At 33.7% G+C, this 27434-nt stretch overlaps 1 protein-coding gene and 1 pseudogene across 1 annotated transcript in view; one reads left to right on the forward strand and one right to left on the reverse strand.

Annotated features, from left to right (window-relative positions):
• RBMS3 (RNA binding motif single stranded interacting protein 3) overlaps window positions 1-27434 on the reverse strand; it is a 264594-nt gene that overhangs the window by 114213 nt on the left and 122947 nt on the right. Inside the window, exon 5 of the mRNA XM_039843482.1 lies at window positions 10164-10270. Within this exon, the coding sequence (XP_039699416.1) occupies window positions 10164-10270 (107 nt within the window). The remainder of the gene's footprint in view (window positions 1-10163; window positions 10271-27434) is intronic.
• On the forward strand, window positions 8846-8964 carry LOC120586845 (uncharacterized; annotated as a pseudogene).

Raw genomic sequence — 27434 nt, forward strand, 5'->3', positions numbered from 1 at the left:
GTAAAGGTCCAATAGCCTTCTTGTTTTATGCAGATAGGTATGTGAATAAGAATGCTATAAATAATAGTAGAAATAATTCATTGTTTTAGATGGATTTTTTCTTGCTAAGGAAGCTATATGAATCTTTACATGGGTCAAATATTTAATGATATTTATGAAATGATTACAAGCCACTGATAGCACAAATGTATTAAATTAATAAATTAATTTTATTAATTTAATACATCTGTATGGAAGCTTTTTCCAAATTCCTTAGGAAGTTTTACACTTGTTGGTCGAGTAGAGTAAGTAAGAACTGTTGATTTCAAATTCATAACAATTAATAATTGACTGTAACATGACTCCTAAAGAAGATAATTGGTGCATGCACTGGTACAGCAATTTTTGATACCCAGGCAAATTGTTTTTTACATCAGTGGGAGGGGCATAAACTTAACCAATCAACTGGATCCCACTCAATAAGTCATAAAACAAGATACAGTTGATTCTTGTTATCACAGTAATTATATTCTGTAAAGTCACTATAAACACTGAATTAGTGAATATTGAATCATTGCTTCTAGAGGAAGTACAGGGTTAGGTTCCTCTGAGCCTCTGGTCACAACACTTTCACCAACTGATCAATACATAACCTTGTTTTATGTGTGTTTATGTCTAACGACACCTTATTGAATATACAGTTAACTCTTTATATCTGTGGGTTTCACATCCATAGATTCAACCAATCACAGTTCAGAAATTTTTGAAAAAAAAAATCCCAGAGAATTCCAAAAAGCAAACTTGAATTTGCCATGTGCCAAGCACTATGCTGAATCCACACTAATTAAGTTATATGTAGGCATAACTTGCTGTAGCCTATATACAAATACAGGTTAGACTCAAATACCACATCATTTTATATAAGGGCCTTAAACATTGGTGGATTTTGATATCCACAGGGAGCCCTGGAACTAATCCCCTGTGGATACAGAGAAACAACTGTATATTGTTGATTTATTAACATTGAATTCACAGCCAACGGCACAGGTCTGAACAAAGCTTATCTCCATTTTTTCCCCATATTTTCTCCATAAGTCATCTCATAGATTTCTTGCACTTAGGAACCCTAGACAGAATTTCAGCACTGCACTTGAGGGCCATTTTAAATGGTGAATTCACTAACAAAAAGCAACAAAATGTGAAAAATGAGATCCTAAATAAACTAAGTAAAAGACACTGTTTACAATATGAGCTGAAACAAGAAGGCGGAATATCATATGTTCATCTTCAGTTGGGAACATGTGTTGGGTGACAAATTTTTCACTTTTCTGCACATCTGCAAATGACCATGAATGAAAGTACTATGAGTATTGATTCTGCGGTTATGAATTAATTTTAGACCGTAGGTAAATTTTCAATTATGGAGCCCTCAAATAATAAGCATCTACTGTATCTTTTTTTCAAACTGATAATTTCATGAGTCTGAGCCTTTTAGCAAACAAAAGTAAATTTTATAAATGGCATTAATGCCACTATTTGTAAAGATTCTAAAACTTCCTAACAGAAGAATTTAGTAACATCGCTCTTGAAATAGAGTAGGATGTAGAAGCTTAAAAATTATTTACATTCAGCACTATGGAACCACTTTACATGTAAGAAAATTCTTGTTTCTTGTTCTTGTTAAATCCAATAAGTCACCAATTATAGCATTAGAATGTTTCTTTCATCAAAGACAATCGTTTTGAAGGATACTGGAAAGTATTTGAGCATGAGGAGTACTTTTTCATAGCCACAAAGGTATCCAAATCGATTGCCATTATTTGCCAGAATAAGTAGGTTAATTCATCTTTCCCTTCAAAAAAAATCAAACGTGTAATTTATCAGTTCTCAATAGTAGCCCAACTCAATCTTTTCCTTGATATCTAGCAGCACTTGGTTTTCTTTTAATTATCTTTTTTTCTTTTTCTTTCTTCTTCTACATCCAAGTCCCTTTTCTTTGCCTGTTCTTGACTTTTATGATTGTATGACCTTCAAGAGAAAATTGGCTAGAAATTTGAAAACCATCTAATGTTTCAGTGCTAACTAGCGCTTTATGATTTGGAATGTGATCTTATAAAAACATTAATAAAATGTGGGTGAAAGTTAAAATAAATTAATTTCTACTTGTTTTATAATATGCTTTATAAAAATAAGTCAAAACTCAGCTGGAAAATTATATCAGCAGCAGATTTTCTTTTAAATAAATGTATGTATCATTAAAAATAATTTCTGTTTGAAAAATAAATGGACATGGCATAAAATTAGAAAATAAGGAATTAAACACTTGAGTCACAAAGAACACATAGCAAAGCTGGCTTTCAGATTAAAAAGCCCTGATTTGTGTTGATGATATTGTGACAGTTATAATAACAGCTGATATGTGAGTAATTATAGTTTGCCAGGCACTGTGCTCAGTGCTTTGCCTTCACCACCTCATTAACTCTTTCCACTTACTAAATATTCGCTTTTGACCATTCTAATTCTACTGATGAGGAAAATGAAACTTAAAGACTGAAAAGTTTGCTCGGTGTTGTCACTAAGTCGGGAGCTGTGGATTTTGTGATTTATATTCTATAGTTTGCCCCTTAATCACCAAAATAAAGTGGCCTGTAAATTATGAAGAAAAGCAAACAGATGTTGACAAACACAATTTCTTAAAATTTGGAAAGTATTATTATTCTCAATAGGTGCATTAGAGAAGGACTCAAGATTGATTAAATAACATTCCAGAGCTCAAGTCACTTCCTTCTTCTCTCTGTGCCACTCGGGACCTAAAGGGCATAGAAGCCTCTATCAACCAGCTAACAAGGTGGAGCTTTCCAACTTTGGGGAGAATTTACTGGCTTGTAAATGCGTATAAATCAATTACCGTGAAAACACACACAATCAATGCTCAGCAACAAAACTAACATGTGCTAATGTTCTTGTGGCTGCTGCTTTTTGTTGTTGCTGCTATTATAATTATTATTATTATTTTGGCTTTGGTTTTCTTTCAATGTTGGTAGGTATGAGGCCAGTTATAGTCAGTGATTTTATTTTTACAACACTAAATTATATTCTATTCCACTTTTAATCTCTTGCTTTACAGACATAGAAGATCTTTGTCATTTTGGGCTGCAAGGAGGTAGGGGATTGTGTGTTCTCCTCATACCTACATCATGCAGTCTTGTGCTTTCCACAGAGTGGACACTTGACAAGTGTTTATTGACTGACTGAATGCTTTTGTTTAACTGCTTCCTTTTCCATATTGCCTTAAAAAACAAAAAACAAAAACAAAAAACAAAAAAAACCTCTCCCAAACAGAATTCTTCTCTCGAAAGGACATTTCTTCAAAAAGTAGTCATATACTAAGATAGTAAGAAAGCAAATCAGAAACAATGGGAGATTAGAAGTTTTAATTGGCACTGAAAACAAATTGATTTTAGGTCTGAAAATAGACACCGTATTATCTAGATGATAGGTCATAACAGATCACTTAAGTTGCCTGTGATAAAAGGATCTTAGTTTTCAGCTCACTGTGAATGTTGATATCTAACAAACACTCGGAGCAGGGATCATATCTTATACCTCATTGCATCCTCAGGCCATATCATAAAGTATTAGTCATGGAAGGAACAAATGCTTTATGATAATAAGAGTACTGATGATGATGATGATGACGAAGATACAACTGAATTTGATAATTATGATGCCAAATCTGTGTGTATTCACCTTTATTCAAAAATAAAAAATAAAACAAAAACAAACAAAAAAATTAGGACATATCCTTCAAAGAAAATGTTTAATCATCTAGAAGTGGAACATAGGATGTAACTATTGTGTTGACTATGGCTACCTTCCTACCTAGAAACCTAAAAAGACATCTTTGTCTCAATCAGAAGTGGATTTAGTCAGAATAAATAATTACTCCTAATACCTTGAGGCACAACAAGAAAGAGGCTGGGTGTTTGAAATCAGGTTTTTCAACTTTGCCTGCACTTGACTATGGACTTCATAGCAGAATGGGAAATCCCATTCTCCCACATGACCTTTGTAGGCCTTTATTCACTACTGGCACTGAAGAGAATTTTTATTAATAATAGCTATGAATGGACAGAAGTTATAAAACTTTATAGTATAGGGGAAGTTTTAATCATCACTGAAAACAAGTTCATTTCAGGTCTGAAAATAGGCAACATATTATTTAGGTTATAGGTCATAACAGATCCCTTAAGTTGCCTGTGATAAAACGACCTTAGCTTTCAGCTCACTAATAGTGCATTTTGTGAATGCATTAATGGGATCTACTAATTTAAGGAAATTAAAGAACATTATGTCAGTTTATTAAACCTTAAAGGTTTTTAAACCAGGTGTCCCAAACCCCTGGGCCAGTTCCTACCAGTCCTTAGCTTGTTAGGAACTCTACCGCACAGCAGGAAGTGAGCCGCAGGCAAGCTGAGGGAAGCTTCATTTGCACCTGCAGCCGCTTCAGCATCACCGCCTACACTAGCATCACCGCCTCAGCTCCACCTCAGATTATTGGGTATTAGATTCTCATAGGAGCACCGGTCCCTGGTGTCACAAAGGTTGGGACCACTGTTTACATTAACATGTCCAGGCAAATCTAAAGTATTTTTACTATGCTAAGGGGCACCATTTACATCTGGTTTGTGTGAATGGCACCCCCTGGTATTATCCGGTTTATACACTGTACTCCTATACCCAGAAGCCTGTGTCTTGGGCAAATAATGCACTTAAATAAAATGTCTTCAAGAAATAATATATCATTAGGAATCATCTGGAACTTGTTCTTTAATTGGGAATAGGTAAGAAATTCCAAACCTTAGTATTCCTAGAAAGCATCCCCAAAAAACTGACTTGATTTTCTCTCTAACATAACCTGTAAACTTTTCCTGGGAACCTGAGTGTTGATTGCTTACAAATTGTATTAGTTTCATTAGTTCATTTGCATATCTAGACCATGAAGATAATCTTAAGTGTTTCCATAGTAAGAAAAAATATCTTCAGAGTAGCAAATAGAGTGAAAATATTAGTTATTTTTTATTGTTTTTTAATTGATTCTAGTGGAGAACTGTAAGTAAGATAAAGGCAAGAAATGTCATTTTATTGATTTAACTTTTTATAATGAAATCTTGGTGTCTGTTTCACTAGACATCTGAGTACTATGTTGGGTTACTTCTGGTTCATTTACCATGTCTCTTGTTTGTGTCTCTGGCCAAAGTATTATTTATTAGAAGTACAACTCCCAAAGTAATTGTTAATCAATGACATTTAATGAGTCAATTAGTACAGGGCTTGGGTAGGTTTTTTAAAATTTTTAATATTTGCACTATTTAAGGGTAACATCTCAGTATGAAAATTTGGAGAAATAGCAACACTTTCTGTGATTTCAATCAGTATTTACTAATGTTGAAAATTCTGAAGGAAACCCAGACTAGTCACAACAAAAGTTAACATAAAGGAATTTCAAAATCTGAGTGACTCTTGTCATCATAGTTGAATGTTTTTTGATCTGCTGTTATTATTTGAGGTGTTGAGTCCAAACAAATTTTGTGGCTTCTTGGTAGTCTTTAGAAATAGTCTTTGGACTATTAGGAAGAAGCAACAGGAGTTCCTCTTCATGTTTCTGATATATTTTTGGACTGTTTTATTCCTGATTCCAGACCATTCATTGAAGGAGCACTAACAAGATCAATTTGAGTGACATATTGTCTGAAGTAAGAACTGAGAATATGGCCTCAGATGTAATTGAACCATCTGGCCAATGCAATGTCATGAGAGTCATAGTGACGATGAAGTGGAACCATCTCTGAACTAGGGGTGACGCTAAAACATTTTACTACCAGTATGGCATAAGCACTGGCCAATCAGAATTTAAATGCTGAAGTAGGATCCTGGGGAACTCCCCATTCTCGCTGGATCATGAGAGGTCTTGAAGGACTCACCAGAGTGGCAGTGGGGTTGTACTGAGGGACCAGAGCCAGCAGTTATATACCAAATGATACCGATATATTTTAATATTTTAACAAGCTGCATGGCTCTCTGGCATATAGAAGTTGACTATTAGCCCTGTTCTTGGCTCAAGCTTCTCTTGAACAATGGTTCTCAAAATGTGACGTACCATCACCTAAAGGTTCCTGAGATCCTTTTAAAAGATCCACAGGCCCTCCATTTTTCAATGACATGTCTGTGTGAAGTTGGACTTTCTTCGTGTGCTTAAACAAAACAGCATATTGCAACAGGTTGAATGCTGAAGCAGATATACAAATCTGGTCATCTTTTACTAAGGCAGACATTAAAGCGATTTGCAAAAATGTAAAACAGTGCCATTCTTCTCAAAAATAATTGCCTTTGCTTTGAAAAGTATAGTGTTTTCCATAAAAATACACTATTTTTGTTAACATGTGATGGGTTTATTGTTTTTTTAATGAACTAATACATAATAATTTTTATGAGCATAAAGGAATATTGAGACCAAAGAGTTCGAAAACTGTTGCATTAATACAATGAAAAAAAAATCAAAGAAAAAAACAAAACAAAAAGAAAAAGTAAAAATACAATAACAAAAAAGACAAAGACGAAAAACAAAACAAAGAAATAAAATGACAAGGACCACAGAGCACATATTTAAGCTTAAAAACTTCACTAATTTAAACTAATTTACATGTATAGTTTTCAGTATTAGTTTTTTGTAAAGAAATGAATTTCACCAAACTATGCTAAAAGAACTATTATTAAAATGCCACCCAGAAGAAAACAGCTTTACACAATAAATTAAACTGTTAATTAGCCTATCAGTTGTCTGTTAAGTTACTTTTAGGATGCTTACAATCCACTGATTTTGTATTTTAAGCATTTCATCAAAAATCCTTTTCACACTCTCGTTTTTTACCTGATTTTCATGAAAGAGGAAAAGTAAACATTAGCCTCAATCCATGCTATTATCTCAAGTTTTGAAGCAGCAGAATATAAATTATCCTTCATTTTATTTAAGGCGATGATTGAAAAGTTTATCATTATTTTATACAGTTGATTCTTGAACAACACAGGGGTTAGGGTGCCGACCCTCATGTAGTCAAAAATTTGCATGTAACTTTTGAATCCCTCCAAATTTAACTAGATATCCATGGGGGATTAGTTCCAGGACCTCCTAAACATACCAAAATCCACAAGTGCTTAAGTCTCTTATGAAATGCCATAGAACAATGCATACTATTGGTTCTCCTGCATCCATGAAATCCAATTGCATATCAAAAAATACTGTTTTCCATCACTGGTTGGTCAAATCCTTGGATGGGAAATCCAGGGATATGAAGGATCAATTGTATATTTATTGAAAAAAATGCATATAAGTAGACTTGGTGCAGTTCAAACCCGTGTTGTTCAAGAGTCAACTGTATAATAAGAGAAATGAGCAAAAACAAATATCCAAAATGATCTTATAAAATTGGGATGTCAAAGGGTTACAAGGTAAATGGAAAAACAAAACTACCCATCAGAAATGGACTTTAAGGAAAGTTGCACGTCTCATTCTTAACACTGGATGAAAGAAGGGGACAAAAAATAAATTCCCCTCAGGATGTGACCCACCGTCTTTGCTTTGATTGGGGTTTCGATTCAGGCAATCATTGTGATTATAGACCTTAAGGAGAAACTGTAGGTAGTAACCCCAGATGACTAAGAGAAGCAAACACAAATTATCTTGTAATAAAGCCATTGATTATATGAGGAGAAACAATTCCAGAACCGTTAAAATGTGGAAAAACAACAAAAAAAAACCTGTGTATCTTAGAAACTATGAAATACAGTAATTAAAATTTACTGGTATATAACATTAATTAAATACTGCTTACATAGGATTAATTTATATTATGTCATATTTTATAAACATCTGATATACTTTAATTTATGCCAGCAAGTACAATGTAAGGGGAAATAAAAGTGAAAATATTTGTAAAGATGGACACACAAAGTTATCTAACATTCTTGGTGTGTCTACTCCAGTACCATAATAAAGTTGTAAAAATTACCATGTTCATCTCAAAACCAAAATATTTGATAAGCATATTTTTAGTGCATGCCATTTATTTTCCTAATTTCTTTCCTCTGAATGTGTTTATACATTTGAAATATATTTTTATTGGTCACAGATAAATTTATTACGGTTCCCTGATTTTCATAGTTCAACAGGAAAATCTATAGCTCTTAAAAAGCAACTTTTGAAAACAAAGATTAGAAATATACTTTTAAAAATACATTTAAATTATGAGGCATTCTGGGTCCTAAACTTGACTCCACAATGTTTCTATGCCACGAATATACACATTCTTTCTTTAACATGCTCTAAAACAAAAGCCGTAGATTCCGTAATAGTAGCAGGATGGCAGCTCTAACTGTACATTTATTTTTATTGGTTTGGTGTCTAAGAAATGTAGACTCAGGTGAGCTGTCTTTCTGCAATTGGCATCTATTTTGTGAATGTAATATTACAGATTTATAAGGAGACAAGAACTGAAGTTTCAATCATTAGTGTTAAGATACCTAATTCAGATTTGAGGCTTTTGGGTTATGGTCTGCGATTCAGAAATCTTTCTGAACAGCAGGCATTTGACTCAGCTACATTTTTAAAGCTCAAATGAGTCTTTCTTGACTATGGATGCTTGGTTGGGGACCAACGTGATAATGAGTGCTATCAGAAATTAGCTGTCTTCTGGGGGCAGTGGACTACCTACTGACCACTAAACTGCATGCTCAACATACATGGGTCATTCCCCTCCCTCTTCCTTTTTTGAACGTAACATAAACTGCCTTTCTACAGTTGAGAATTGTCTATGGCCATACTACCCTGAAAATGCCTGATCTTGTCTGATCTCAGAAGCTAAGCAGGATTGGGCCTGGTTAGCACTTCGATGGAAGACCACCTAGGAATACCAGATGCTGTAGGTGTTTAAAAAAAATAATAAAATAAAAATAAAGTTGAGAATGTTGAAACTTGTGCCTTTTTTTATTAGCTTCAGGCACCCAATGGTGATTTTCTTTTTCGCGTCATAAGATAATGAGTTATAGATTATACAATACTGGAATATACTATACTTTTTAAGATGGGTTTTGAGACCTGCATGAAAATACTCAAAACAGACAAGTCTTAGAAACTGAAAAATGGCTAAAGGTTTTGCTGAGAAAAATTCCACCCTCCTTTTTTTCCTTACAACTGTTGTCTCAGTGCTGAAAGTATAAAATGCTGCATCAAGTCGGATGCCTCTTAAATGATAAATGGATGAAGTAGGTACTTTGAATAGAAATGCTAAATAAAGCTATTCTGTTCAAATTATGGCCTTGGTACAAAATGGCATTTATTCAAGTCATTCAAACAACTTCATTCCATTTCACAAAGAATACAAAGAACCTTTAGAAGCCCAGACACCTTTTCTTTGTCTTCTTACAATAAAAAATAACAAAAGGAAATCCATTCCAAGTGGCACTAGATCCATAAGCTTGCTTTTCAACCATTTTGTGCTAGGAGGGTAAATGGATAATTACCAGTTACATGCTTTTCTCCTCGTGAAAAACAAAATCCTGTACATATCAATTTTTGTTTCTCCTTGACCAACAGGAAATGACATATTTTATATTAACATATACATTTATAAAACACATATCCACACATTAATGAACATATGGACATATGCATCATACACATCTATGTGCCAAGTAGAGCATCTTAATGGTAGAATGAAATAAATCTAAATTTTTGTTTGCTTTTTTCAAAACACAACATCGAATTCTCACTATTGATTTCACTGAAAATACTTTCTTAAGTAGTCATACCCTCTTTTTATGACTATTATATAATCACAGATTAATTCTTTGTGAGTAAGTCTTTCTGTAAGTGCCCATCAGGTTCAAGTTTGGTTAAAACAGAAGACTTAGTGTAGTGCAGACCTGAAGTCAGTTTTGAAGTCCTACACTCTTTCTTAAGTCATTTTGTACTGAGCACATTAATATAGTCCTGATCATTTGCCTCCTTTGAAGACATTTGGTTTTCTGCAGGACCTGATTTCATCATGGCCCCAAATATCTGTCTTCCCACCCTTTCGAGGGATGTTTGCTGCCAAATTTCTGAGCACAAGTCAACCAGGACTCACCTCTCCTTCCCTGGGCCAAGGCCTTCCATTCTGGGTGTATTTGCTTTGATTCTGCCTCTTCTTTTGTCCTCCATCAGCGAATTTGCACAGTAAAGGCTCACTAGGGGCTGGGAAGATAAGAAACCAATTCTACATTAGCAAATCCCCCTTAAAAATAAGTGATGATTTAAGTCACAGTAGGGCTTTGTAATGCATAGCTTTTGAAGTAGTCTTGCTTCTGGAGAGATATTTGCCCCCTTTTAGTCTCAACTCTGCTGGCTGCTATTCTAACTGGTCTTCAAAAAAGTACTGGCAGACCATAAAAGACTAAAACAAATATTGTTGGAAAAATAATCAGCTGAAGCAGAATGTGAACTTGCCTTAGAAGTAAAGAGGCAGTGTCGACCCCTTCCAGTTATGTTAGAAACATATTCATAACCAGCGTTTATGTTTGGATAAATAATTCTTCCTCATATCAACTATGTTTCACTGTAAAAACTGTAGGATTCTATTTTGGAAAGAAATATTTAGGGGCTTCTTTCGACAAAGGGAGCTATTTTGCTAATCGCAACCAAATTAGCTATTTTTTTCTCATTATCCTCTGCAATTTCATAAAAGCTAAAAAATTGATTGTTCATTCAACCCCTTTCACTCCAGTTTCCCAGTAAAATATAGTTAGAATCCCAAGGAAACTAATTATTTGAATATTAAGTAAACCCACATGATAAAATATAGCTAAAGTATATGACCCTAACAAATAAATCATGGACTGGGGGGAAATATTGTGATGCTGGGTGACTTATGAAAACTTATTTCCTAAGAAAAAGTGACCCACACTAAAGTATGACAGAACTCCTCTTCCAACAGTGACACTACAAATGACAATTTGTTTAAAATGTAACAAGGCAAAAATTATTCTTTGAGCATTGATGCCACCTCCACAGCCCTACTTGTCTGGAAAATTGCCACTTGATATTACTACAAATATATACAAAATGAATAAATTTAAGAAAAGTTATATTGGCCTAACAAACCTGACTGATGCATTAATATGGCTGAGAGTGTTTTGTTAGTTAATTTGCTCAAATAAACCAAATATTCATTTGTAAGTTTACAGTCTGAAACCAAAAATGAACTTCTTCCTCCCCCCATATCCTGGGAAAATATGTTCTGCTGAAAATTAATTGTATTAATTCTTTATTTTTCCCTATATCTTTTTTTTTTCCCTCATGTCATAGTGTTGAGCCCTCTCAATCTTACTCGGTCTGACTCCACATGAATTGCTTTGAGCAATAAGATATCAGCAAATGAGACCCAAGCAGGAGCTTCAACATTTTTAAGCATTGAGGTTTGCTTCTTTTGCTTCTTTGTATGACTACATGAATATGACCAGCCTAACCTGCTGGAGGATGAGATCCAAAGGTAGACGAGTCATCTCTACCATCCAAGCCAAAGCCAAACTAAGCCATCCAATGGCCAGCCCCTTCCCAGACACTTGAGTGAGCTCATCCAAGATCAGTAGAGGTATGTACATAATGTGCAGTTGACCATAGAAAAATATATAAGCCCAGGTGAGATGAGTCAAGGCCATCTCACAAATGTGTGCTCTAAATAAATCTTTATTATATATGCCACTAAAATTTAGTAATTGACATGTAGCATTATTATCTTAATAGATGATCCCCAACACCCATTCCTCCCCATTCTCACTCCCAGCTAGGTTGCTCGCATTTATTAATATGGCTAAATCAAAAAGTTATTATAAAAGTCATTACATTAGAAGTAGTCTAAATTATTTCTCCATATAAAAAGCCAAAAGTGTAATTGGACACCAGAACTCTATGCATAAGAAAATTCCCTTTTAGATTTCAAAAGCGTATATATGTGTAGGTAGATACACACACACACACACACACACACACACACACACATCTACACATATTGCATGTGTGTGTATATATATACGCATAGATATATACATACATATATACGTATATACATACATACATATACATATACATACATATGCATATGTATATGTATGTATGTATATATATAGACATGACCAAAGTTTGGCTTCCATTATCTCTTGAGTATGATGCAAGTCATGTAACTCTTATGTGTGTTAACATGCAATTAAGTAAGCTACAATGAGTGTTCCTTTATCTGTTTGTTTTTATTATTATTGCTATCTTTATTTATTTTTTTCATTCAATTGCAAGAGTGACTATTGGAAGTTTGAATCCATCAAAGCGGTATTTTACGACTAGGAAAAGTATTGTGCCATCCACACAGCAACAGATTTTACTGGGTTTTTCATTCTCTAGATGCCATGTTAAAATGTTAAATAATAACTGTTCTAGAGCTAAGTTCCAAGAAATTTTTATTTGTTGAAAGAGGTAATCTCTACCCTCAGTTTGCTTTCCTTAGAACAATTATATACCTATAATTATATGTCTAAAACTTCTGCGTTTTCCCAATTTTTATTTTAAATATATATTAAATATATATAATTAAATTTATATAATAAATATATGTATATATAGCATACATTTATATAAACAAAGAAATTGATATATATGTGTGCATATATACACACAAATATTTATTATATTTATTATAAATTTATTAAATATATATGCATATATACATACATATTTAAAAGCATTTTTTTGCATGTGAAATCTTGGAAGCTAAAAAATTAGGGGGCAGAGTAGTCAGGAAAAAAAAAGCCCTGAACAAATTGTTAAACTTAAAATTTCTTCCATCCACTAGCATCAAAAAATTTTGCAGATGCATCCTTGCAACAAAATTACCAAACAACAATATGCTAGCTCATTAATTATTAAATTAAGGAATCTCATCGATATGAGATTCTAGATATTAATCCTACCTTCAAGTTTTCAATTATTAGAAAGAGAACTTTCAAAAAATTATTTTTACTACTAAAATAAATTTAAAAATCATGGAGTGAGACTTTCTTAACTTTCAACTAAGATGTCTTTGTGAACTGTGTTTTGCAGTATCTCAGAAGCCTCAAATCTTAGCCACCCTGATATTCATGGATCTTCATAAGCCATTAAGCTATGGATGTTGATAATGATTTATTTATATTTACTGATGTCATTAAGTAGAAACAACTGCTGTTACTTTACTAATTTGAAGATGATCACGATAGAAAAAAAGATAGGACCACTAAATGAATTAAAAAATAATATCTCAGAATCAAATTTTCAGATATGTCATTTAAAAAAGATGGATAGATCTATAATATTATTTTGGAATTACAGGAGTATAATTGTGATTGTTAGTTTCCCAAGGGGTGTATTTCACTGAGTGGAAGAGAAAACACTAGTAAATTAGGTGAATTAAAATTTATATAATCTTCTAGTGATTAGATGATTCCTAAATATAGCAACATAAAGTTCAAACTCCTTGGTTAGAAAATAAGAATTTGTCCCCTTAATCTTATCTTTCATCAAGCCTTCCTCCTGCCTGGAATTTCCTTTCCCAGCATGGCCAACACACACACCCTCCATCTGGCAAACTACTAATCAACCTTCAAAATTTAGCTCAAAAGTCACGTTCTTTGGTTCTTTGGGAAGCCTTCTTTGACTTCACTTCAGAGTGAAATTGCCTGGTGCTTACTTGGCAGACTTTCATAGGTTGAATGCTGCTTTTGTTTGTGTTAAGTCCTTTGACAGTAGCAATTAATTTGCAGGCTTCATGGTGGGAAGTGATTACAGCAGAGATCAAGGTTAAGTTTACATATGTGTGTGTGTATTTTTAATAACATTTTACACATAGGTATACATAATACTTGAAAGTGATGCTACTCAAAGTGGATCCAGAAGCACTGGTGTCAGCACTTGGGAGCCTGTTAGAAATGCAGACTCTTGAGTCCTTCCCTAGACCTACTGGATTAAAATCTACATTTGAGCTGGATCCTTGGGTGATTAGTGTGCACAAAGAAGTTTAAGAGACATGGATTCAATTACGACTGGCTCCTTAACAGACTATATCTTAGATGTTAATCATGAATCTTCTGAGTAATGAGATGATTTCAGTATCACAGAAATATTATCTTGTCTACCATTTCCTTATTGCTGTATTATGGTGCCAATTAATTTTGTTTAGTCTCTTTCAACAGTAGTTAAAAAAGAGACTAAATGAAAAAGACGCCTTTGTGGAGTGAGATGCAGTTAAAAGCTACAGACTGTAATATGCTAGAAGACATTATGGTCTATCACGTAAATGGGGAATATTTAAAATATAATTATAACAATGCATGGTAATAAAGTTACATGGTAATTATGAAGGAGTAATTACTGTTTGCTTGCTTAGTGGAGTATTTCTACCCTTCCAAACTTTGTATTAAATGTGAAACATCCAATGCATAACTGATAAGATAGTCTAATGATTTATAGGATTTGCTGTTTTAAGCAAACAAAATAGCAATGAATATTTTGCTTAGCAAAATTAATGTAAAATATTTTATTCTGATTTTCTACTAAAACTTAACATATCTTCAGTTTTATGAGCCACTAAGAATGTTCTGTAATATCATATACTACAAGTAGATAGTGACATAGGTTTTTAGTATGTATCAGTAGCAGAATTCTTACTGTCCTTTAGAGAAGTTGAACATTTTTTGATTTTTATCATTCAATTTTTAAAAATTTTTCTACCATTTATATTGGATTGTGGTAATGGTTTTAAAATATATCTCTTTGTTGTCATGACTTAGAGGTCTGGTGCTTTATATATTAAATTAATCACCTCAGATAAATTATAAATCTTATTTCAGAAAAAAAGAATAAAAGCAGAGTGGGAGGAGCTGGGTGGAGAAGATAAGTAATGACAATAGAAGCAGTTTATTGGAGGTAAGATTATAAAATCTCAGAGTGAGAATAGAAGGATGAGATAAAGGAATTAAAAAAAGAATTTCGAGAACTGTAAGTTAAAATGGAATACCGTTTTGGTCTAGGATCTACCTTTTTTAAGTGTATGTGAATTAGTTTTCAATGAAAAAAATAGGAATAAAACAAACTTTAAAAACAGCCAAACCATTTCTGTGCTATTCAAGGTGACTTGCACATTAAAAAAAACTGTTCATGCTAATGATGCAAAAATGACACAAACTGAAAGATGTTAATCAAACTCAGGAATATTTTAACACACACGTCTTTTTAAAAATACTCAAATCTCTTCAGTATATGAGATGATATACGTTACACAACCCTGGACTTTGCATCTGGCAAAGTGGTCAGTCTAGACAGAGAGGAAGACAAGTAAAAGACACTCTAATAGGTGGCAATGGAGGCTATCATAGAAAAATAAATAGGTATTTTGAGAGCACAGAATGGATGTCAACTTCTAGTACTAGAGTCATAGAATATCCTCTAGTTTAGAAATCACATCTAATACCACAGAGAGTTTTGAAACTTCACAGTTTGCATACACGACTCTCTGCACCAACTGCCAGATTACTAATGAGCACATGAAGGACTGATACCAAGTTTTATTTGGTCTGGCTAAAACACAGGCTTCCATTACATGTTCGGTGAATGAAAATATGAATGAATGAGATAGACACAATGATAGGATTTCATTGAAATATTTTTAGAACACCTGGAGCCATAGAGACCTGAAGTTGAAAACTGGCAGTCTTAACAACAATGAATTTGAACTCATTTTAGCACTTGCTACGATTCGTCATAGTCCTTAAGTTTCCTGCTGTCTTATACCTGACCAGCATTACTTATTTCCTCCCATATGCAGACAGAAGTAGTTGGTATTGATGTGAGACAGAAAAGAATAATGTAAAAATGATAGATATGATTATAGTGATTCCTTGCCCATAGGTTAGAATTAGAACTGAAAACTAAACAGCCAATGAGATCTCCTAAGATGATTTCCACTGCCACGCTAATAATAGTTTAAAGGAATAGATAAATTACATGGGTTATATTTACAAGTGTCAGACACATATTTACCCCTATCATTTAGGCCAAAATGAGTAAAGAAATGTAAAAACAAAAAGTGGAAATAAATAAAAATAATGCACTTCAAGGAAAGTGTAATTTGCATGTACGTTCCCAGTTTTAGTGTTCAGTAATGGATTAATGCTTATATTTAGTTTCAAATATAATTTTCTACCATGGGAAACAGACTTACAAAAAAGGAAAATGCCTGCAGAGATAATAAAAGCAGAGAACAGCTGTTTGCCTAGACACATGACAGAGAAAACCACTTTTTCGTAAATCATAGTATGGCCTAAGTAATTATCTCAAATTCACCTCTCTGTTTAAAGTATTAAAACACCATCATTTCTTTTTTTTGCTAATAATTTTCTGATAATTTTTTTTTATTTAGGAAATATTATTTTTAAAGAAAACTCAAACAACATAAGGGGAATAACATTAATAGAGAAAGCTAATGTTTCAAGTAGATGGGTCACAGAGTATGAGTTGAAGGTTAAACTTAGTTTATTTTATGAGGGAATACGACTAAAACGTTAACTGTGCTGTGTGAAAACATATTTTGACACCAAGAAAGTGGAAAATACCAGCAGTTCCAAGAAGCATCAACTGACTTACCTACAACTGACTTATTAACATACCCAACTATAAATTGGGAAAACCTGTGTGGTTGGAAGGCAAAACATCAAGAAAAAGGCTTTGAAGATAAAGATACTTTAAAAATAAAAGAATCTTATTTATTCGTCAAGATGGACCATTGTCTAGTCTTGCCTCATTCCTTCCTATTCTGTATTTCAGTACTGTACTTGCCTCTGATGAGCTCTTTGTGTATTGTATGTGATGTTTATAGATTGCTACATACTCTATGTAGCATGACACATGTTATTAGAAAGAAGTACAAAAAAGAAAAAAATACAGATATACTCTTACGGTGTAGATACCCCTTTGTTACTAAAAATAAACAAATAAATGGAAGAAGAACATGTATAAAGTTAGTAAATTTGAACTACACAAAGGCTAAAAAAATGTACAAGACCTCTTCTCAACTGTCCCCCTCCCTATTCTTATAATTCTTTCCAGGAAAATGCATAAATATATACATTTACTAATCCATCAATTCCGTGTTGTTGTTGTTTTTTTTTAATTCCAAAGGGGGCACTATTGTTTAGCAGGTTGGTTTTGTTGTTTGCTTACCTCAATTCTATATGAAGAGCTTACTTTATTACCACATATCTGCATTTTGAAATGCTGCTCAGTATTATAGCAAAATTATCATGCACCATAATTTATAAATGTCCATCAATGGAGGAAAAGCTAAATCTTATTAAATTTCAGTAATGCATTTTATGTTCTTCTCCACTATTATATAAGAATTTGATTTGATAGAAGTCAGAAGCTGGTTCCTATTCACCTTTACTTAGCATACTCCCCAGTGGCCTTGCAAAGTGGCTGAGGGTTAATGCACATTTCATTATCTGTTGGTCAAATTACTAAATAAATGCAGGCAGGTAGACAAAATAACTTCTTAAGGTTCTTTATATTAATTAAATTTTAAAGAATTAAAGAGTGAGGGTACAACCTTTTCCTCTTTTAAGAGAGCATAAGAGTTCCATAATTTTCATATTTAAATATAACTAGCCAGCATACTTGAAAACAAACAAACAAACAAACAAACAAACAACAAAAAAGAATTCCAAATTCTAATTCCAGGTGTCACTCTAATTTCATGTGGGACTCATGTCATGTTTATTGCCCTAGGTAAAAACAAATGGAGAGGGAAAGGTAGGGATGAATCTTTTAATGAAAAACTTCAAGATTCTTCTCAGTACTTAATTATGGTCCTCCACCAAGAAAGAAAACACATGCATCCCCAAACTGAACTCAAACTCAGGTCAAGAAAACATATCTCAATTTCCCACATGCTGTTTCTAAGCATATATTTCCTGTGCTAGAGGCTGAAAGAATTCCCAAAATGCAGCGAACCAAGTTAGTAGAAATAAATATAATTCCAGTTTCCAGTGAAAGTTGTGTATTACACTGTAGGCATCAGTTAACAAGGCTGGAGACATCAGCAGAGATGAGAACCTCACCTTCAGTGGGTGAAGGATTTACAGGGACAATGGGTTAGGATTGATCTTTTTCTAATTCAAGAGCCGACATACTGAAATTGTGACAATTTGAAGAATGCTCCATGTAGGCTGAATCACTTACTCATCAATACTAAATAAGTTTAACCCAGATACTAGAAACTAAGTTTTTCAAAGAGGTGTTAAAGACCATATATGTTATAAACATCTATGGGTAAACTAATCTGAGTCATAAAAAAAAAAAAAAAAGCTTGGAAGCCCGAACTATGAAGTTTAATATAAAAACAATGCATACGAATGGCTCTAAAATAAATTATCCATTTGTTTTTGCTATAGAAACAAAGGGATAAAATAGCTTAGTGCTAGACTACTTCAGGAGAAGGTTTGAGTAACTCTCCTAAATCCATTTTTCTTAGATAGGTACCAATTCTTCCACTGGGACTAAACTTGAAAGATATATGGATTCCAATTCCTATAGTTCTTCCTAAAATGCAAACTTTATCATGTTAATCCTTTGCATGTTCACCTACAGGATGAAATCCAAACTACTTAGCACAAAACACTATCCAAAATCAACCGAAATACGTGCATCTCCATTTCTGCTTATAGGACTGTTCAAACAGAGTAGAGACCTTTTAAACTTTCCAATTTGTTTATACGCTCTTTCTGTCTGGACTGGCTTCTCTCTTTCCCTGTTAGTTAAGTACTTCCATAGAATCTTGCCTGATTCTTTTCCCACCCCCCAAGTTCTTAGAGAGAGAACTTACCATTAATTAATTTTAAAACATTCATTTATTTATCCACCCTTGTCTGAGATTCATTCAAAATTCATTTGAAAGTAGTGTGCTGTCTATGAAAGGTTTAAGCCGTGAGTGAAAATGGATACAGGCCTAACTCTTAAAGGATTTTTTTTTTCTACCATGAAAATAGATATTAAACAAGTAAAAATAAATAAATAAATAAATAAATAAATAAATAAATAAATAAATAACAAGTCATTTCCAATCTCCTTCTTTATGCATCTACCATATAGACATCTAAATTGGCACGTGTAAAATACCTTGGTTGGCTCATGTTTATAGCACTTTCTCTACTAATCTAAAAGTCTCTTAAGGGTAGAATCTCTGTATTATTCATCTTTATATTCCCAAAGCATAATGAAGTTCCTGGAAGTTAGTAGAACACACACACACACACACACACACACACACACACACACAAATTTTAGCAAACTCTCTTAATTTTTTTCGCAGATCAGAAGACTCTCTGAACACTGTCTTACTATGGTTTGACAACAGAATACACTGTGATTGCTCTTTCTGCGTCCATTCAGCTGAATAAGCCAAGACCGCACTCTAATCCATTTGGGCTGTGTACATACATACATATCTGTCAAGTTTTTAAATATTTCTTCATAAAGAGAATCTCTAAATTTCTTAATAATTCATTTAATGTTTAATAAGTTGGTAAAGAAAGCTTTCTTACTTAAAGCGGGCACTGGAAACCTTTACCTATGCCTTAAAGATCATTTCAAATTTGGCTGTCACATCTTGCGCATGCTCTAAGCAACTGTGGTTTGGCAATATGTTCATTATCACTTAAAAATAAACATAATCAAAGAAGTATTTTGGTTTGAATACCGCATGTATTTCCTGGGCATGATGATTAGATCTCAAATATGTAGAAGTCACTCACCAGAAATTCATAAAAGCTTTCCTGAAAGGAATAGTCGTATTTGGTATAGTTCTCACAAACTGATGATAGTAAAAGACATAATATATAGTATCCTTTTGCTAATAATGGATTTTATTTTCATATCTCAGTTTTACCAGTTATTAAAACCTTGAACCGGCCACTTAAAATATCTGTAACTTATCTGTAAATTGTGGTTGCCTTCTAACTCAGAGGATCATATGACTGTACATTGAGCACCAACCCCAAACGTGGTATATAGTAACATATAGTAAATGTCTATTGAATGAATGATTGGGAGTACTTATATGACCATTATGCAATACAGGCCAGAGAACAACTTTTATGAACCATGAAGGACACGAAACAAATGGTAGATATTATTAATATTGCTGGGGCACATATAAAAAGTGTTACTTTTAGAGCCATTTTCCTGGAGCTGTGACTCTCTTTTATTCCAACCATAGGAATTGTAGTCAATTGAAAATAGACCTAAAACTCTGCAAGCATTGCAATGATGAATTTCAGAAGTGATGAGGGTTCAAAGGTTCTATTTTAAACTGTAAAACTTAAAGTGGTAAGAAGAGAGCTTCTTTTTATAAGGATTATGATCTGTTTTTCCAGGGTCAACTTTGTAAAAAGACTGAAATATACTACATCACTATAAAACACTCTGCTTTGTTTCACTGTTATAGAAATAGCCTATGAGAGACCCTGACAAATTTGCCAGATAATATACTAAACAAAGTACTACCATTCTCTACTTTTTCCATTTTGGAGGCTCTTAAAGAAAGTTAGCTAACCTCAAAGCAACATCTGTCTTCTTCTCTCTATGAGAATGAAATGAAACGATCCTGTTACTAGATTTGGTGAACTGCTCCTGTCTTGGTACTGGACATATCACATTGTAAACTTTGGCTAGATCTAAGGCTTTCAGAGGAGTAGAGAGGAGGTCTTCTGAAGGGGAATCACATCTAGAATTAATCACATGGTTGCTCACTTGGGAAGCTGGCTCTAAGCAGAATGTCCATATATAAAATCAATCACCTGGGTCCTCATATGAGAAGTTGGTTCTGAGAAGATTGGTTTTAGATGGTCCGGAGGAAGAACACCCTGCTTTTTTTTCAAAATATTATGAGGGCAAATATATCAGAATATTGTCCTCATTGGTAAATATAAAAATGGAAAGAAAGTAAACTGCAATTTAAGATTTGACATAAATTGTAAGTTCTAAAGAACAGATGAACTTTTTAAAGATGAATTATATAGTTACCAGTTTTGAAATGAAGCCTCTTATGTGTTTGACATTGTGCTAGATGCTTTTGTGTAGTATTACATTTATTCCTCAAAATGATCTGCTTTTGAGTTGAAACCGATTTTGAGGTGAAAAATATAAAGATCAGAGAGTTTAGGTGACTTGAGCAAGTACACATAGATAAGAATGTCAGAACCAGGATTTAATCCCAAGTCTTTAATATTCTACAGTTCATTTCAAATTACTTCCTGTATCATGTTGTCCCCTCCTTCCTACTTATCACAATTATCACAATCTTGAATAATTATAGCCTTTTCTCAACAGAACATTAATAATATTTATTCACTCAATAATTATTTATTGAGCACTTATTATATGCCAGGTATTATTCTAGATCCTACAGAACTAGACTAGTGAAGAAAACTCTTTGTTGTCACAGACATTATATTGTAGTAAAGAGAGGTAGTCAATAAATAAGCAAATACATAAATATCACTTCACTTGTGATAAGTGCTGAGAAAAAATAGTCAAAGCCATGTAAGGGGCAGAGAGTGACAGGGGACAGACTAATATTTTAGATACAGAAATCTAGAAACATCTAGACAAAGATCTAAATAAAAGGAGGGAGAAAGCTTTGGAGATATGTAGAAGGAAGATATTCCAGGAAACAAGGTGGAAGCATAAATGCCCCGAGGCTAGTACGTGCTTGGCTGTTTGGAAGAATGACAACGACGTGTGAGACTTGAATTGAGGACAGAGGAGGGTGATGGGAGAGGAGATCAGAGAGCTCCTAGAATTCCAACATTGACACCTTGTGTGGCAGAATAAGAGGGGATCTGCTATCTGGAGGAGTTACCAGTGTGATAGCAAGGGATCCTCAGGAAGAAGAGGTATGCATGAGATGAGAACCTCGTTTCAAGGTCTAGCTATCCCTCGTTAGATGGAGATACTTCCAATGTGGAACCTAAAGATTTGGGTTTTATTTCTTTGTAAACATAGCAAATCCCACTATGGAATAAATGTTTTCATATTTAAATGTGAGTGTTGGAAGAGAGCTTATCTAAGGTCACCCATTCTAAGAATCAGTGAAAGTCACTCTTATTCCATCTGACTCTGGATTCTCTAGTGACAATGAGGAGTAGGATAGACATTTCAGTTCAGTTCAAAGGAGTTAAGTAGGATAATATAATCTCAAAGGAATCAGAGTTACAGTGGAAGAGAAAATGGAAGTGGAAATAGAAAAAAAAAGCTTCCTTTTCAGGTGTTCATTCTTATACCTTCAGTGAACATTAACCAGGAAAGTAGATCAAATGTTTTGTAAATGATTATGTTACTCTAATAAGGCTGTCCTCTCTCATGATCTGGTCTCAGCTAGGAATCAAGCGCCAAGAAAAACAATAAGAAACAGTAAAATATAATTCAAATCTACCCTACTATCTTAACAAAATAACAAGACGATCCCATAAATAAGTCCCCTTCTCTCTTTCTTTTCACTTGCTCTGAATATCACATCAGCCCCAGGACTTTTTCAGTCTTCACAGACTCTGAACTTTGTACCTCTTCTGTTTATTATCTAGGAACTAATCTTGTTTTTTGATAACATTTTTCTAAAAGAGAAGTTTCCAGTCTTTCCCTCTCCTTCCATATTTGCAGCTCTGTCCACTCATTATCTTTATCAGAAAAAAAATAAGAAAACAGATTTATAAAAAATTCTGTAGGAAACAGAGGGGGAATAAAAGCAGAACATATTCGGGCACTCACATACTTTTTTTTCCTACCAGAATTGGTATGTTTACTAATAATCCCTGTAGTGTCTGAGTTGCTATTTCCAAATCCTTAAATTAAAGAGAGTCAAGGACTTTTCTGTTAAATAGGTGAAATTCACTCTAACTCCGCATTATTATTACACTGGTCATCAAAATAGAAATAAATTATAAATTGCTTCCTGTTTTAAATTTTTTTTATAAATGCAGATTCTTTGTTAGTGTTTGTTGGTTTTGTTTTTCAAATATTATTGGACCTTTCCAACTTTTTTGACATTGGGGCAGCTACATATAAAGATCTGAATTTGAAATAGAATTTGTAGCATCATCTGATTAACTCAAATGCTATGATGAAACAATTCTTTAATTGACCTGCTTTTAAATGTGAAATGCACACATAGACTCACATATATTCCTTTAGTGGAAGTGGTAGAAGAAATTCTAAGAGTTGTCTCTATGTGTGTGTGTGTGTGTGTGTGTGTTTGCACGCATGCGTGAGCATGTGTGCATGCATGTATGTGTGTGAAAGAGAATATTAAAAAAGGAATATATTGCAGTTATTTCTCTTCAGTTTAGGTCTGTATTATTACAGAAAAGATACCAAATTATCTCTAAGAGGCTGCAAATACATTAACAAAGACAAAAATATCTTTTGTGATTTTCCAATAAAATAAAAATCACACTCCAAGGAGTAAATTTTATCACATTGTGTGATCAAACAAAGTCCTAGAATTGTAACATTTTTATCCCTTAGTTTCCACTTAAGTTTTAGATTGTCCCCACATATTTTTGAGCCTGACTTATCAATGACATAAAACCTCTCAAAAATTTGTTAAAACAAACCCAAAACTGCTCAATCATCTCTATATGTCTGCTTTCATTTAATTATATTTTAAAAGATAACTTCTCTTTAAGAAAAATTTCAAACACACATAGAAGTAAAGAGAATAGTAAAATGAATCCTCATATTTGTTTCACCCAGTTTCAACAGTCATCCATAGTATCCTGATATGGTTTTAACTGACATTCCTGCCCTTTATTTCAGCTGAAGTATTTTTAGGCAATTCACAGACTATACAAATGCTTTTACATAAAGACCTAGATTATTATTAAGGCCCTTGGACTTTCTCTGGACTTCTTTATTTAAACATTCCAAGTTCGATTGTTTTTCTAGAATCTATAGTTATCCCTGAATAAGATCTAAAGCACATTATAACTATACGCATAAGCTTCGAGTGAAAAAAAAGACAGAACAGAAACCTCTGAGTTGCTACTAAGTATGGCTTATAACAGAATAGGGCTTCCTTGGAACAAAGGCATAGTTCATAAAATATAGGCATATAAAGAAAAGTGACTATGGCATATTGGAGAAAAATCCTGTGAATGAATTCCTGACAGTCTGTCCATGTCCTCTGGCTGTCTGCAGTGTAAGACATCACATAACTGCCTTTGGAGAGAAGGAATTCTATGAGCTGTCCTTCTCTTCCTCTTAATGACCGTCAGCAGCTGAGAAACAATACATTTAGCTCCTTCATTCACAGACACACGGAGACATCAAAGAAAAAGGTGAACAAAAAATTATCTCTGCTCTGTATTGAGAACAGGTGTCCTGACTCTACAAAATATGAGTGGGAAAGCCACATCCCACTGTGTGGATTCACAGTGTTTTATTTAGAACATAAAGCTAGAATGGTCCAGATTTATCCCCTTTACTGGACTTAAAATTACTAGTCTGATTGCTTCATGAGAAAAAGAAATTTAAATAAGTCACCGATACCTCACTTTCCTAGCATTATGGCACTGGTCCAAGGCTTAATATAGAAAATTATAGATCTTGGCCCAGGCTAATTTTAATCTCTGCCCATAATAACAGGCCTTCAGCTGCCAAAGGCAAGGGCTTTGTGTGCTGAAACTGGAACTCTGACCCTGAGATACAAAGTCATAACTAGTAAGCTCAAAGAAAGATTCCAGAATTTGCAGGAGTTACATATAAACAAACACAAAATAGATTATTTAACCACACAGTGTATATTTTGCACAATATTATATCTTAGATCACGGAAGGTAGGAACTCCTGCTCAATAGAAACTATTTAATTGGACACGATTGAAAAGATAAAAGGCAGGTTTAATTTCCAATTCTAAATGGCTTCATCAATTTATCTCTTAAAAACAGGCTTTCTCAAGATTGTGTCTGGTAAAAACGTCCCTAAAATGACAAGTGTATTTACCCTATGCTACCTGTTATCCTGTATGTCATACTATATGGCCTCTGGTATCTTTCACTTTTTCTGGGTACTCAGTGGGCATGAAGAGACTACAGCAAACTAATTAAATGATTCAGAATTCTAGTCTAATATTTTATCTAATATGTCATCAGAAAAGGAAGCAACATAGTTCTTTTTAAAATAAAGAAGCTATACAAGCCTATTATGAGTAAAAAACTACTCTTTATTCCTAGCTAATCAATTCATTTGGGCCTTGAATGAGTCCTCGATTAAAAATAAATTTTGTTGTTGACCCTCAAGTAAAATTTACTTGTCTGGATTGATAAATCTATCTTTGTAAATTTATCAGATGTTTCCTTTGAGGTCATTTATAAACTTCTAAATTGAGTTCTAAACTTTCTTACAACAAAGCAAGAAAAGGAAAGATATTGATTCAGTCCATTACTGAATTGCATTCATAACAGTTACCCCAAAATGGGTACAAACCTAAACTAACATTGCTGAATTATTTGAAAGGTTAAAAGATTTACAAATGAATGACAGACATTTAAGTGACATCTCAAACACTGCAGGTTCAAAGTGTAACCCTTAATATCCCATAAGCTACACACTCTTTCCCAAGTCTCTTTTATTTCAGTCTCATGCACCCAACTGCTCAAGTCCTAAATCTTGGAGGGTTCTTCCCTTTACCACCACATTCTTACCTATCTTTTGACTCCACTTTCAAAACATATCTCAAATCTTTCCATTTTAGTCCCTCTCTTATTCCACCTAATTTGTTCAAAAGTACCACTATCTCTTACTGGAATTCTGCAATATTCCCTATTATTAGTTTTTCATGAATATTCAGTAAGCTTTGCAAAGCAAAAATCAGGTTATATACCTCTCTTGCTTAAAAACCCCCAAGAGTTCCTCATTAAATATAGAAAAATATATGTTAAGTTATTTTCATAGACAAAGGTCCATACTTATCTCTGTGGTCTCATTTCTAATCACTCCATCTACTACTCACTCTGCTTTAAATACATTTGAAAAGTCGAGACAGCTCTTGCTTGGGGGCTTTTGCACTTGGAATACTGCCAGAAATCCTCTTCCCCCAAACTCCTTTGTGTCACTCAAATTGGAGCAGCAATGTTGCTTCTTCAGAGAGGCCAATCCTGACCATACAAAATGAAATATTCACCAGTCTTTACCAAATACTCTTGTGTAAGTGTATGCATAGGAATTATCGTGACCTGACATTACATAGTGCACTTATATTGGCTTATTTATTGTCTTTTTCCCTATTTACTGTCCCAGAATCCAAGTTTCATGAAAGTAAAAACCTTAACCATCTTGTTTATTGCTTATCCCTAGCCTCAAGAACACAGTAGACACTTAATAAGTACCCGTTGAGTGAAAGATTAATAATTGTATAAATCTGACACAAAAAGAAAAAGCAATACTTTACTAGTTTATAAAAGCTAAAATGAATCAGGAAATCTTAATAGCATTAGATTAAAAGCACACACACATAGGCTTTTAATTGATTTTAATCAACCGATAGAGTAAAAATGTATAGTAACAACAAAAGCACCATCTTTTTGGAGGATGTACTATTTGGCAATACTCTAATTTAGTCCCTATAACAATTTGATAAGGTGAACCATTTCACAATGGAAGAAAGGAGATTCAAAGAGTTTTAAAATCGTATCCAAAGTCATAGAGTTTGATGTGGATTCTTAACAATAAACTGTACTGCCTTTACAATAATCACAACGATGACAAGAGTGACAACCCCTAACATTTATTGAGCTATCCTAACTTGTGCCAGGTATCTTCCTAAGCATTTTAGATGATGTGGGAAAGACCATACCTACAAACATCCACATTCTTTATGTTTCCCTGGCCTACAAAAACTAACAAACATGACTTATGTCACTTCTGAGACAAGTCTCCAGGGCTGGTGTGCCTCTTACATCTCTGATTCCTTGCCATCGTGTCCTTGGAGACCATGTGTTTTCTAGGCGGTGCAGAGCCTCCTTCCACCCCGCCCTCTGAGTGACTGTGCAACAGCGCCTCCAACAACTTAATTTTATAACATGAAAAAGGAATGATATTTCTTAGGAGTTAAGGCCCTGATATTTGAGACTTTATTTATTATCGCAATATGATACAGCCTATTTGTACCAATTCAAATATAATATCTTATTTAATTTTTGAAACAGTTCAGTGAGGTACATTATTACCTTCATTTTATGGATTATGTAAATAAGTCTTCGTAAATCCTTCAAAAATCACATAATTA

The sequence above is a fragment of the Pteropus medius genome, unplaced genomic scaffold, assembly GCF_902729225.1.
Source record: "Pteropus medius unplaced genomic scaffold, Ma_sr-lr_union100, whole genome shotgun sequence".
Lineage (NCBI taxonomy): Eukaryota > Metazoa > Chordata > Mammalia > Chiroptera > Pteropodidae > Pteropus > Pteropus medius.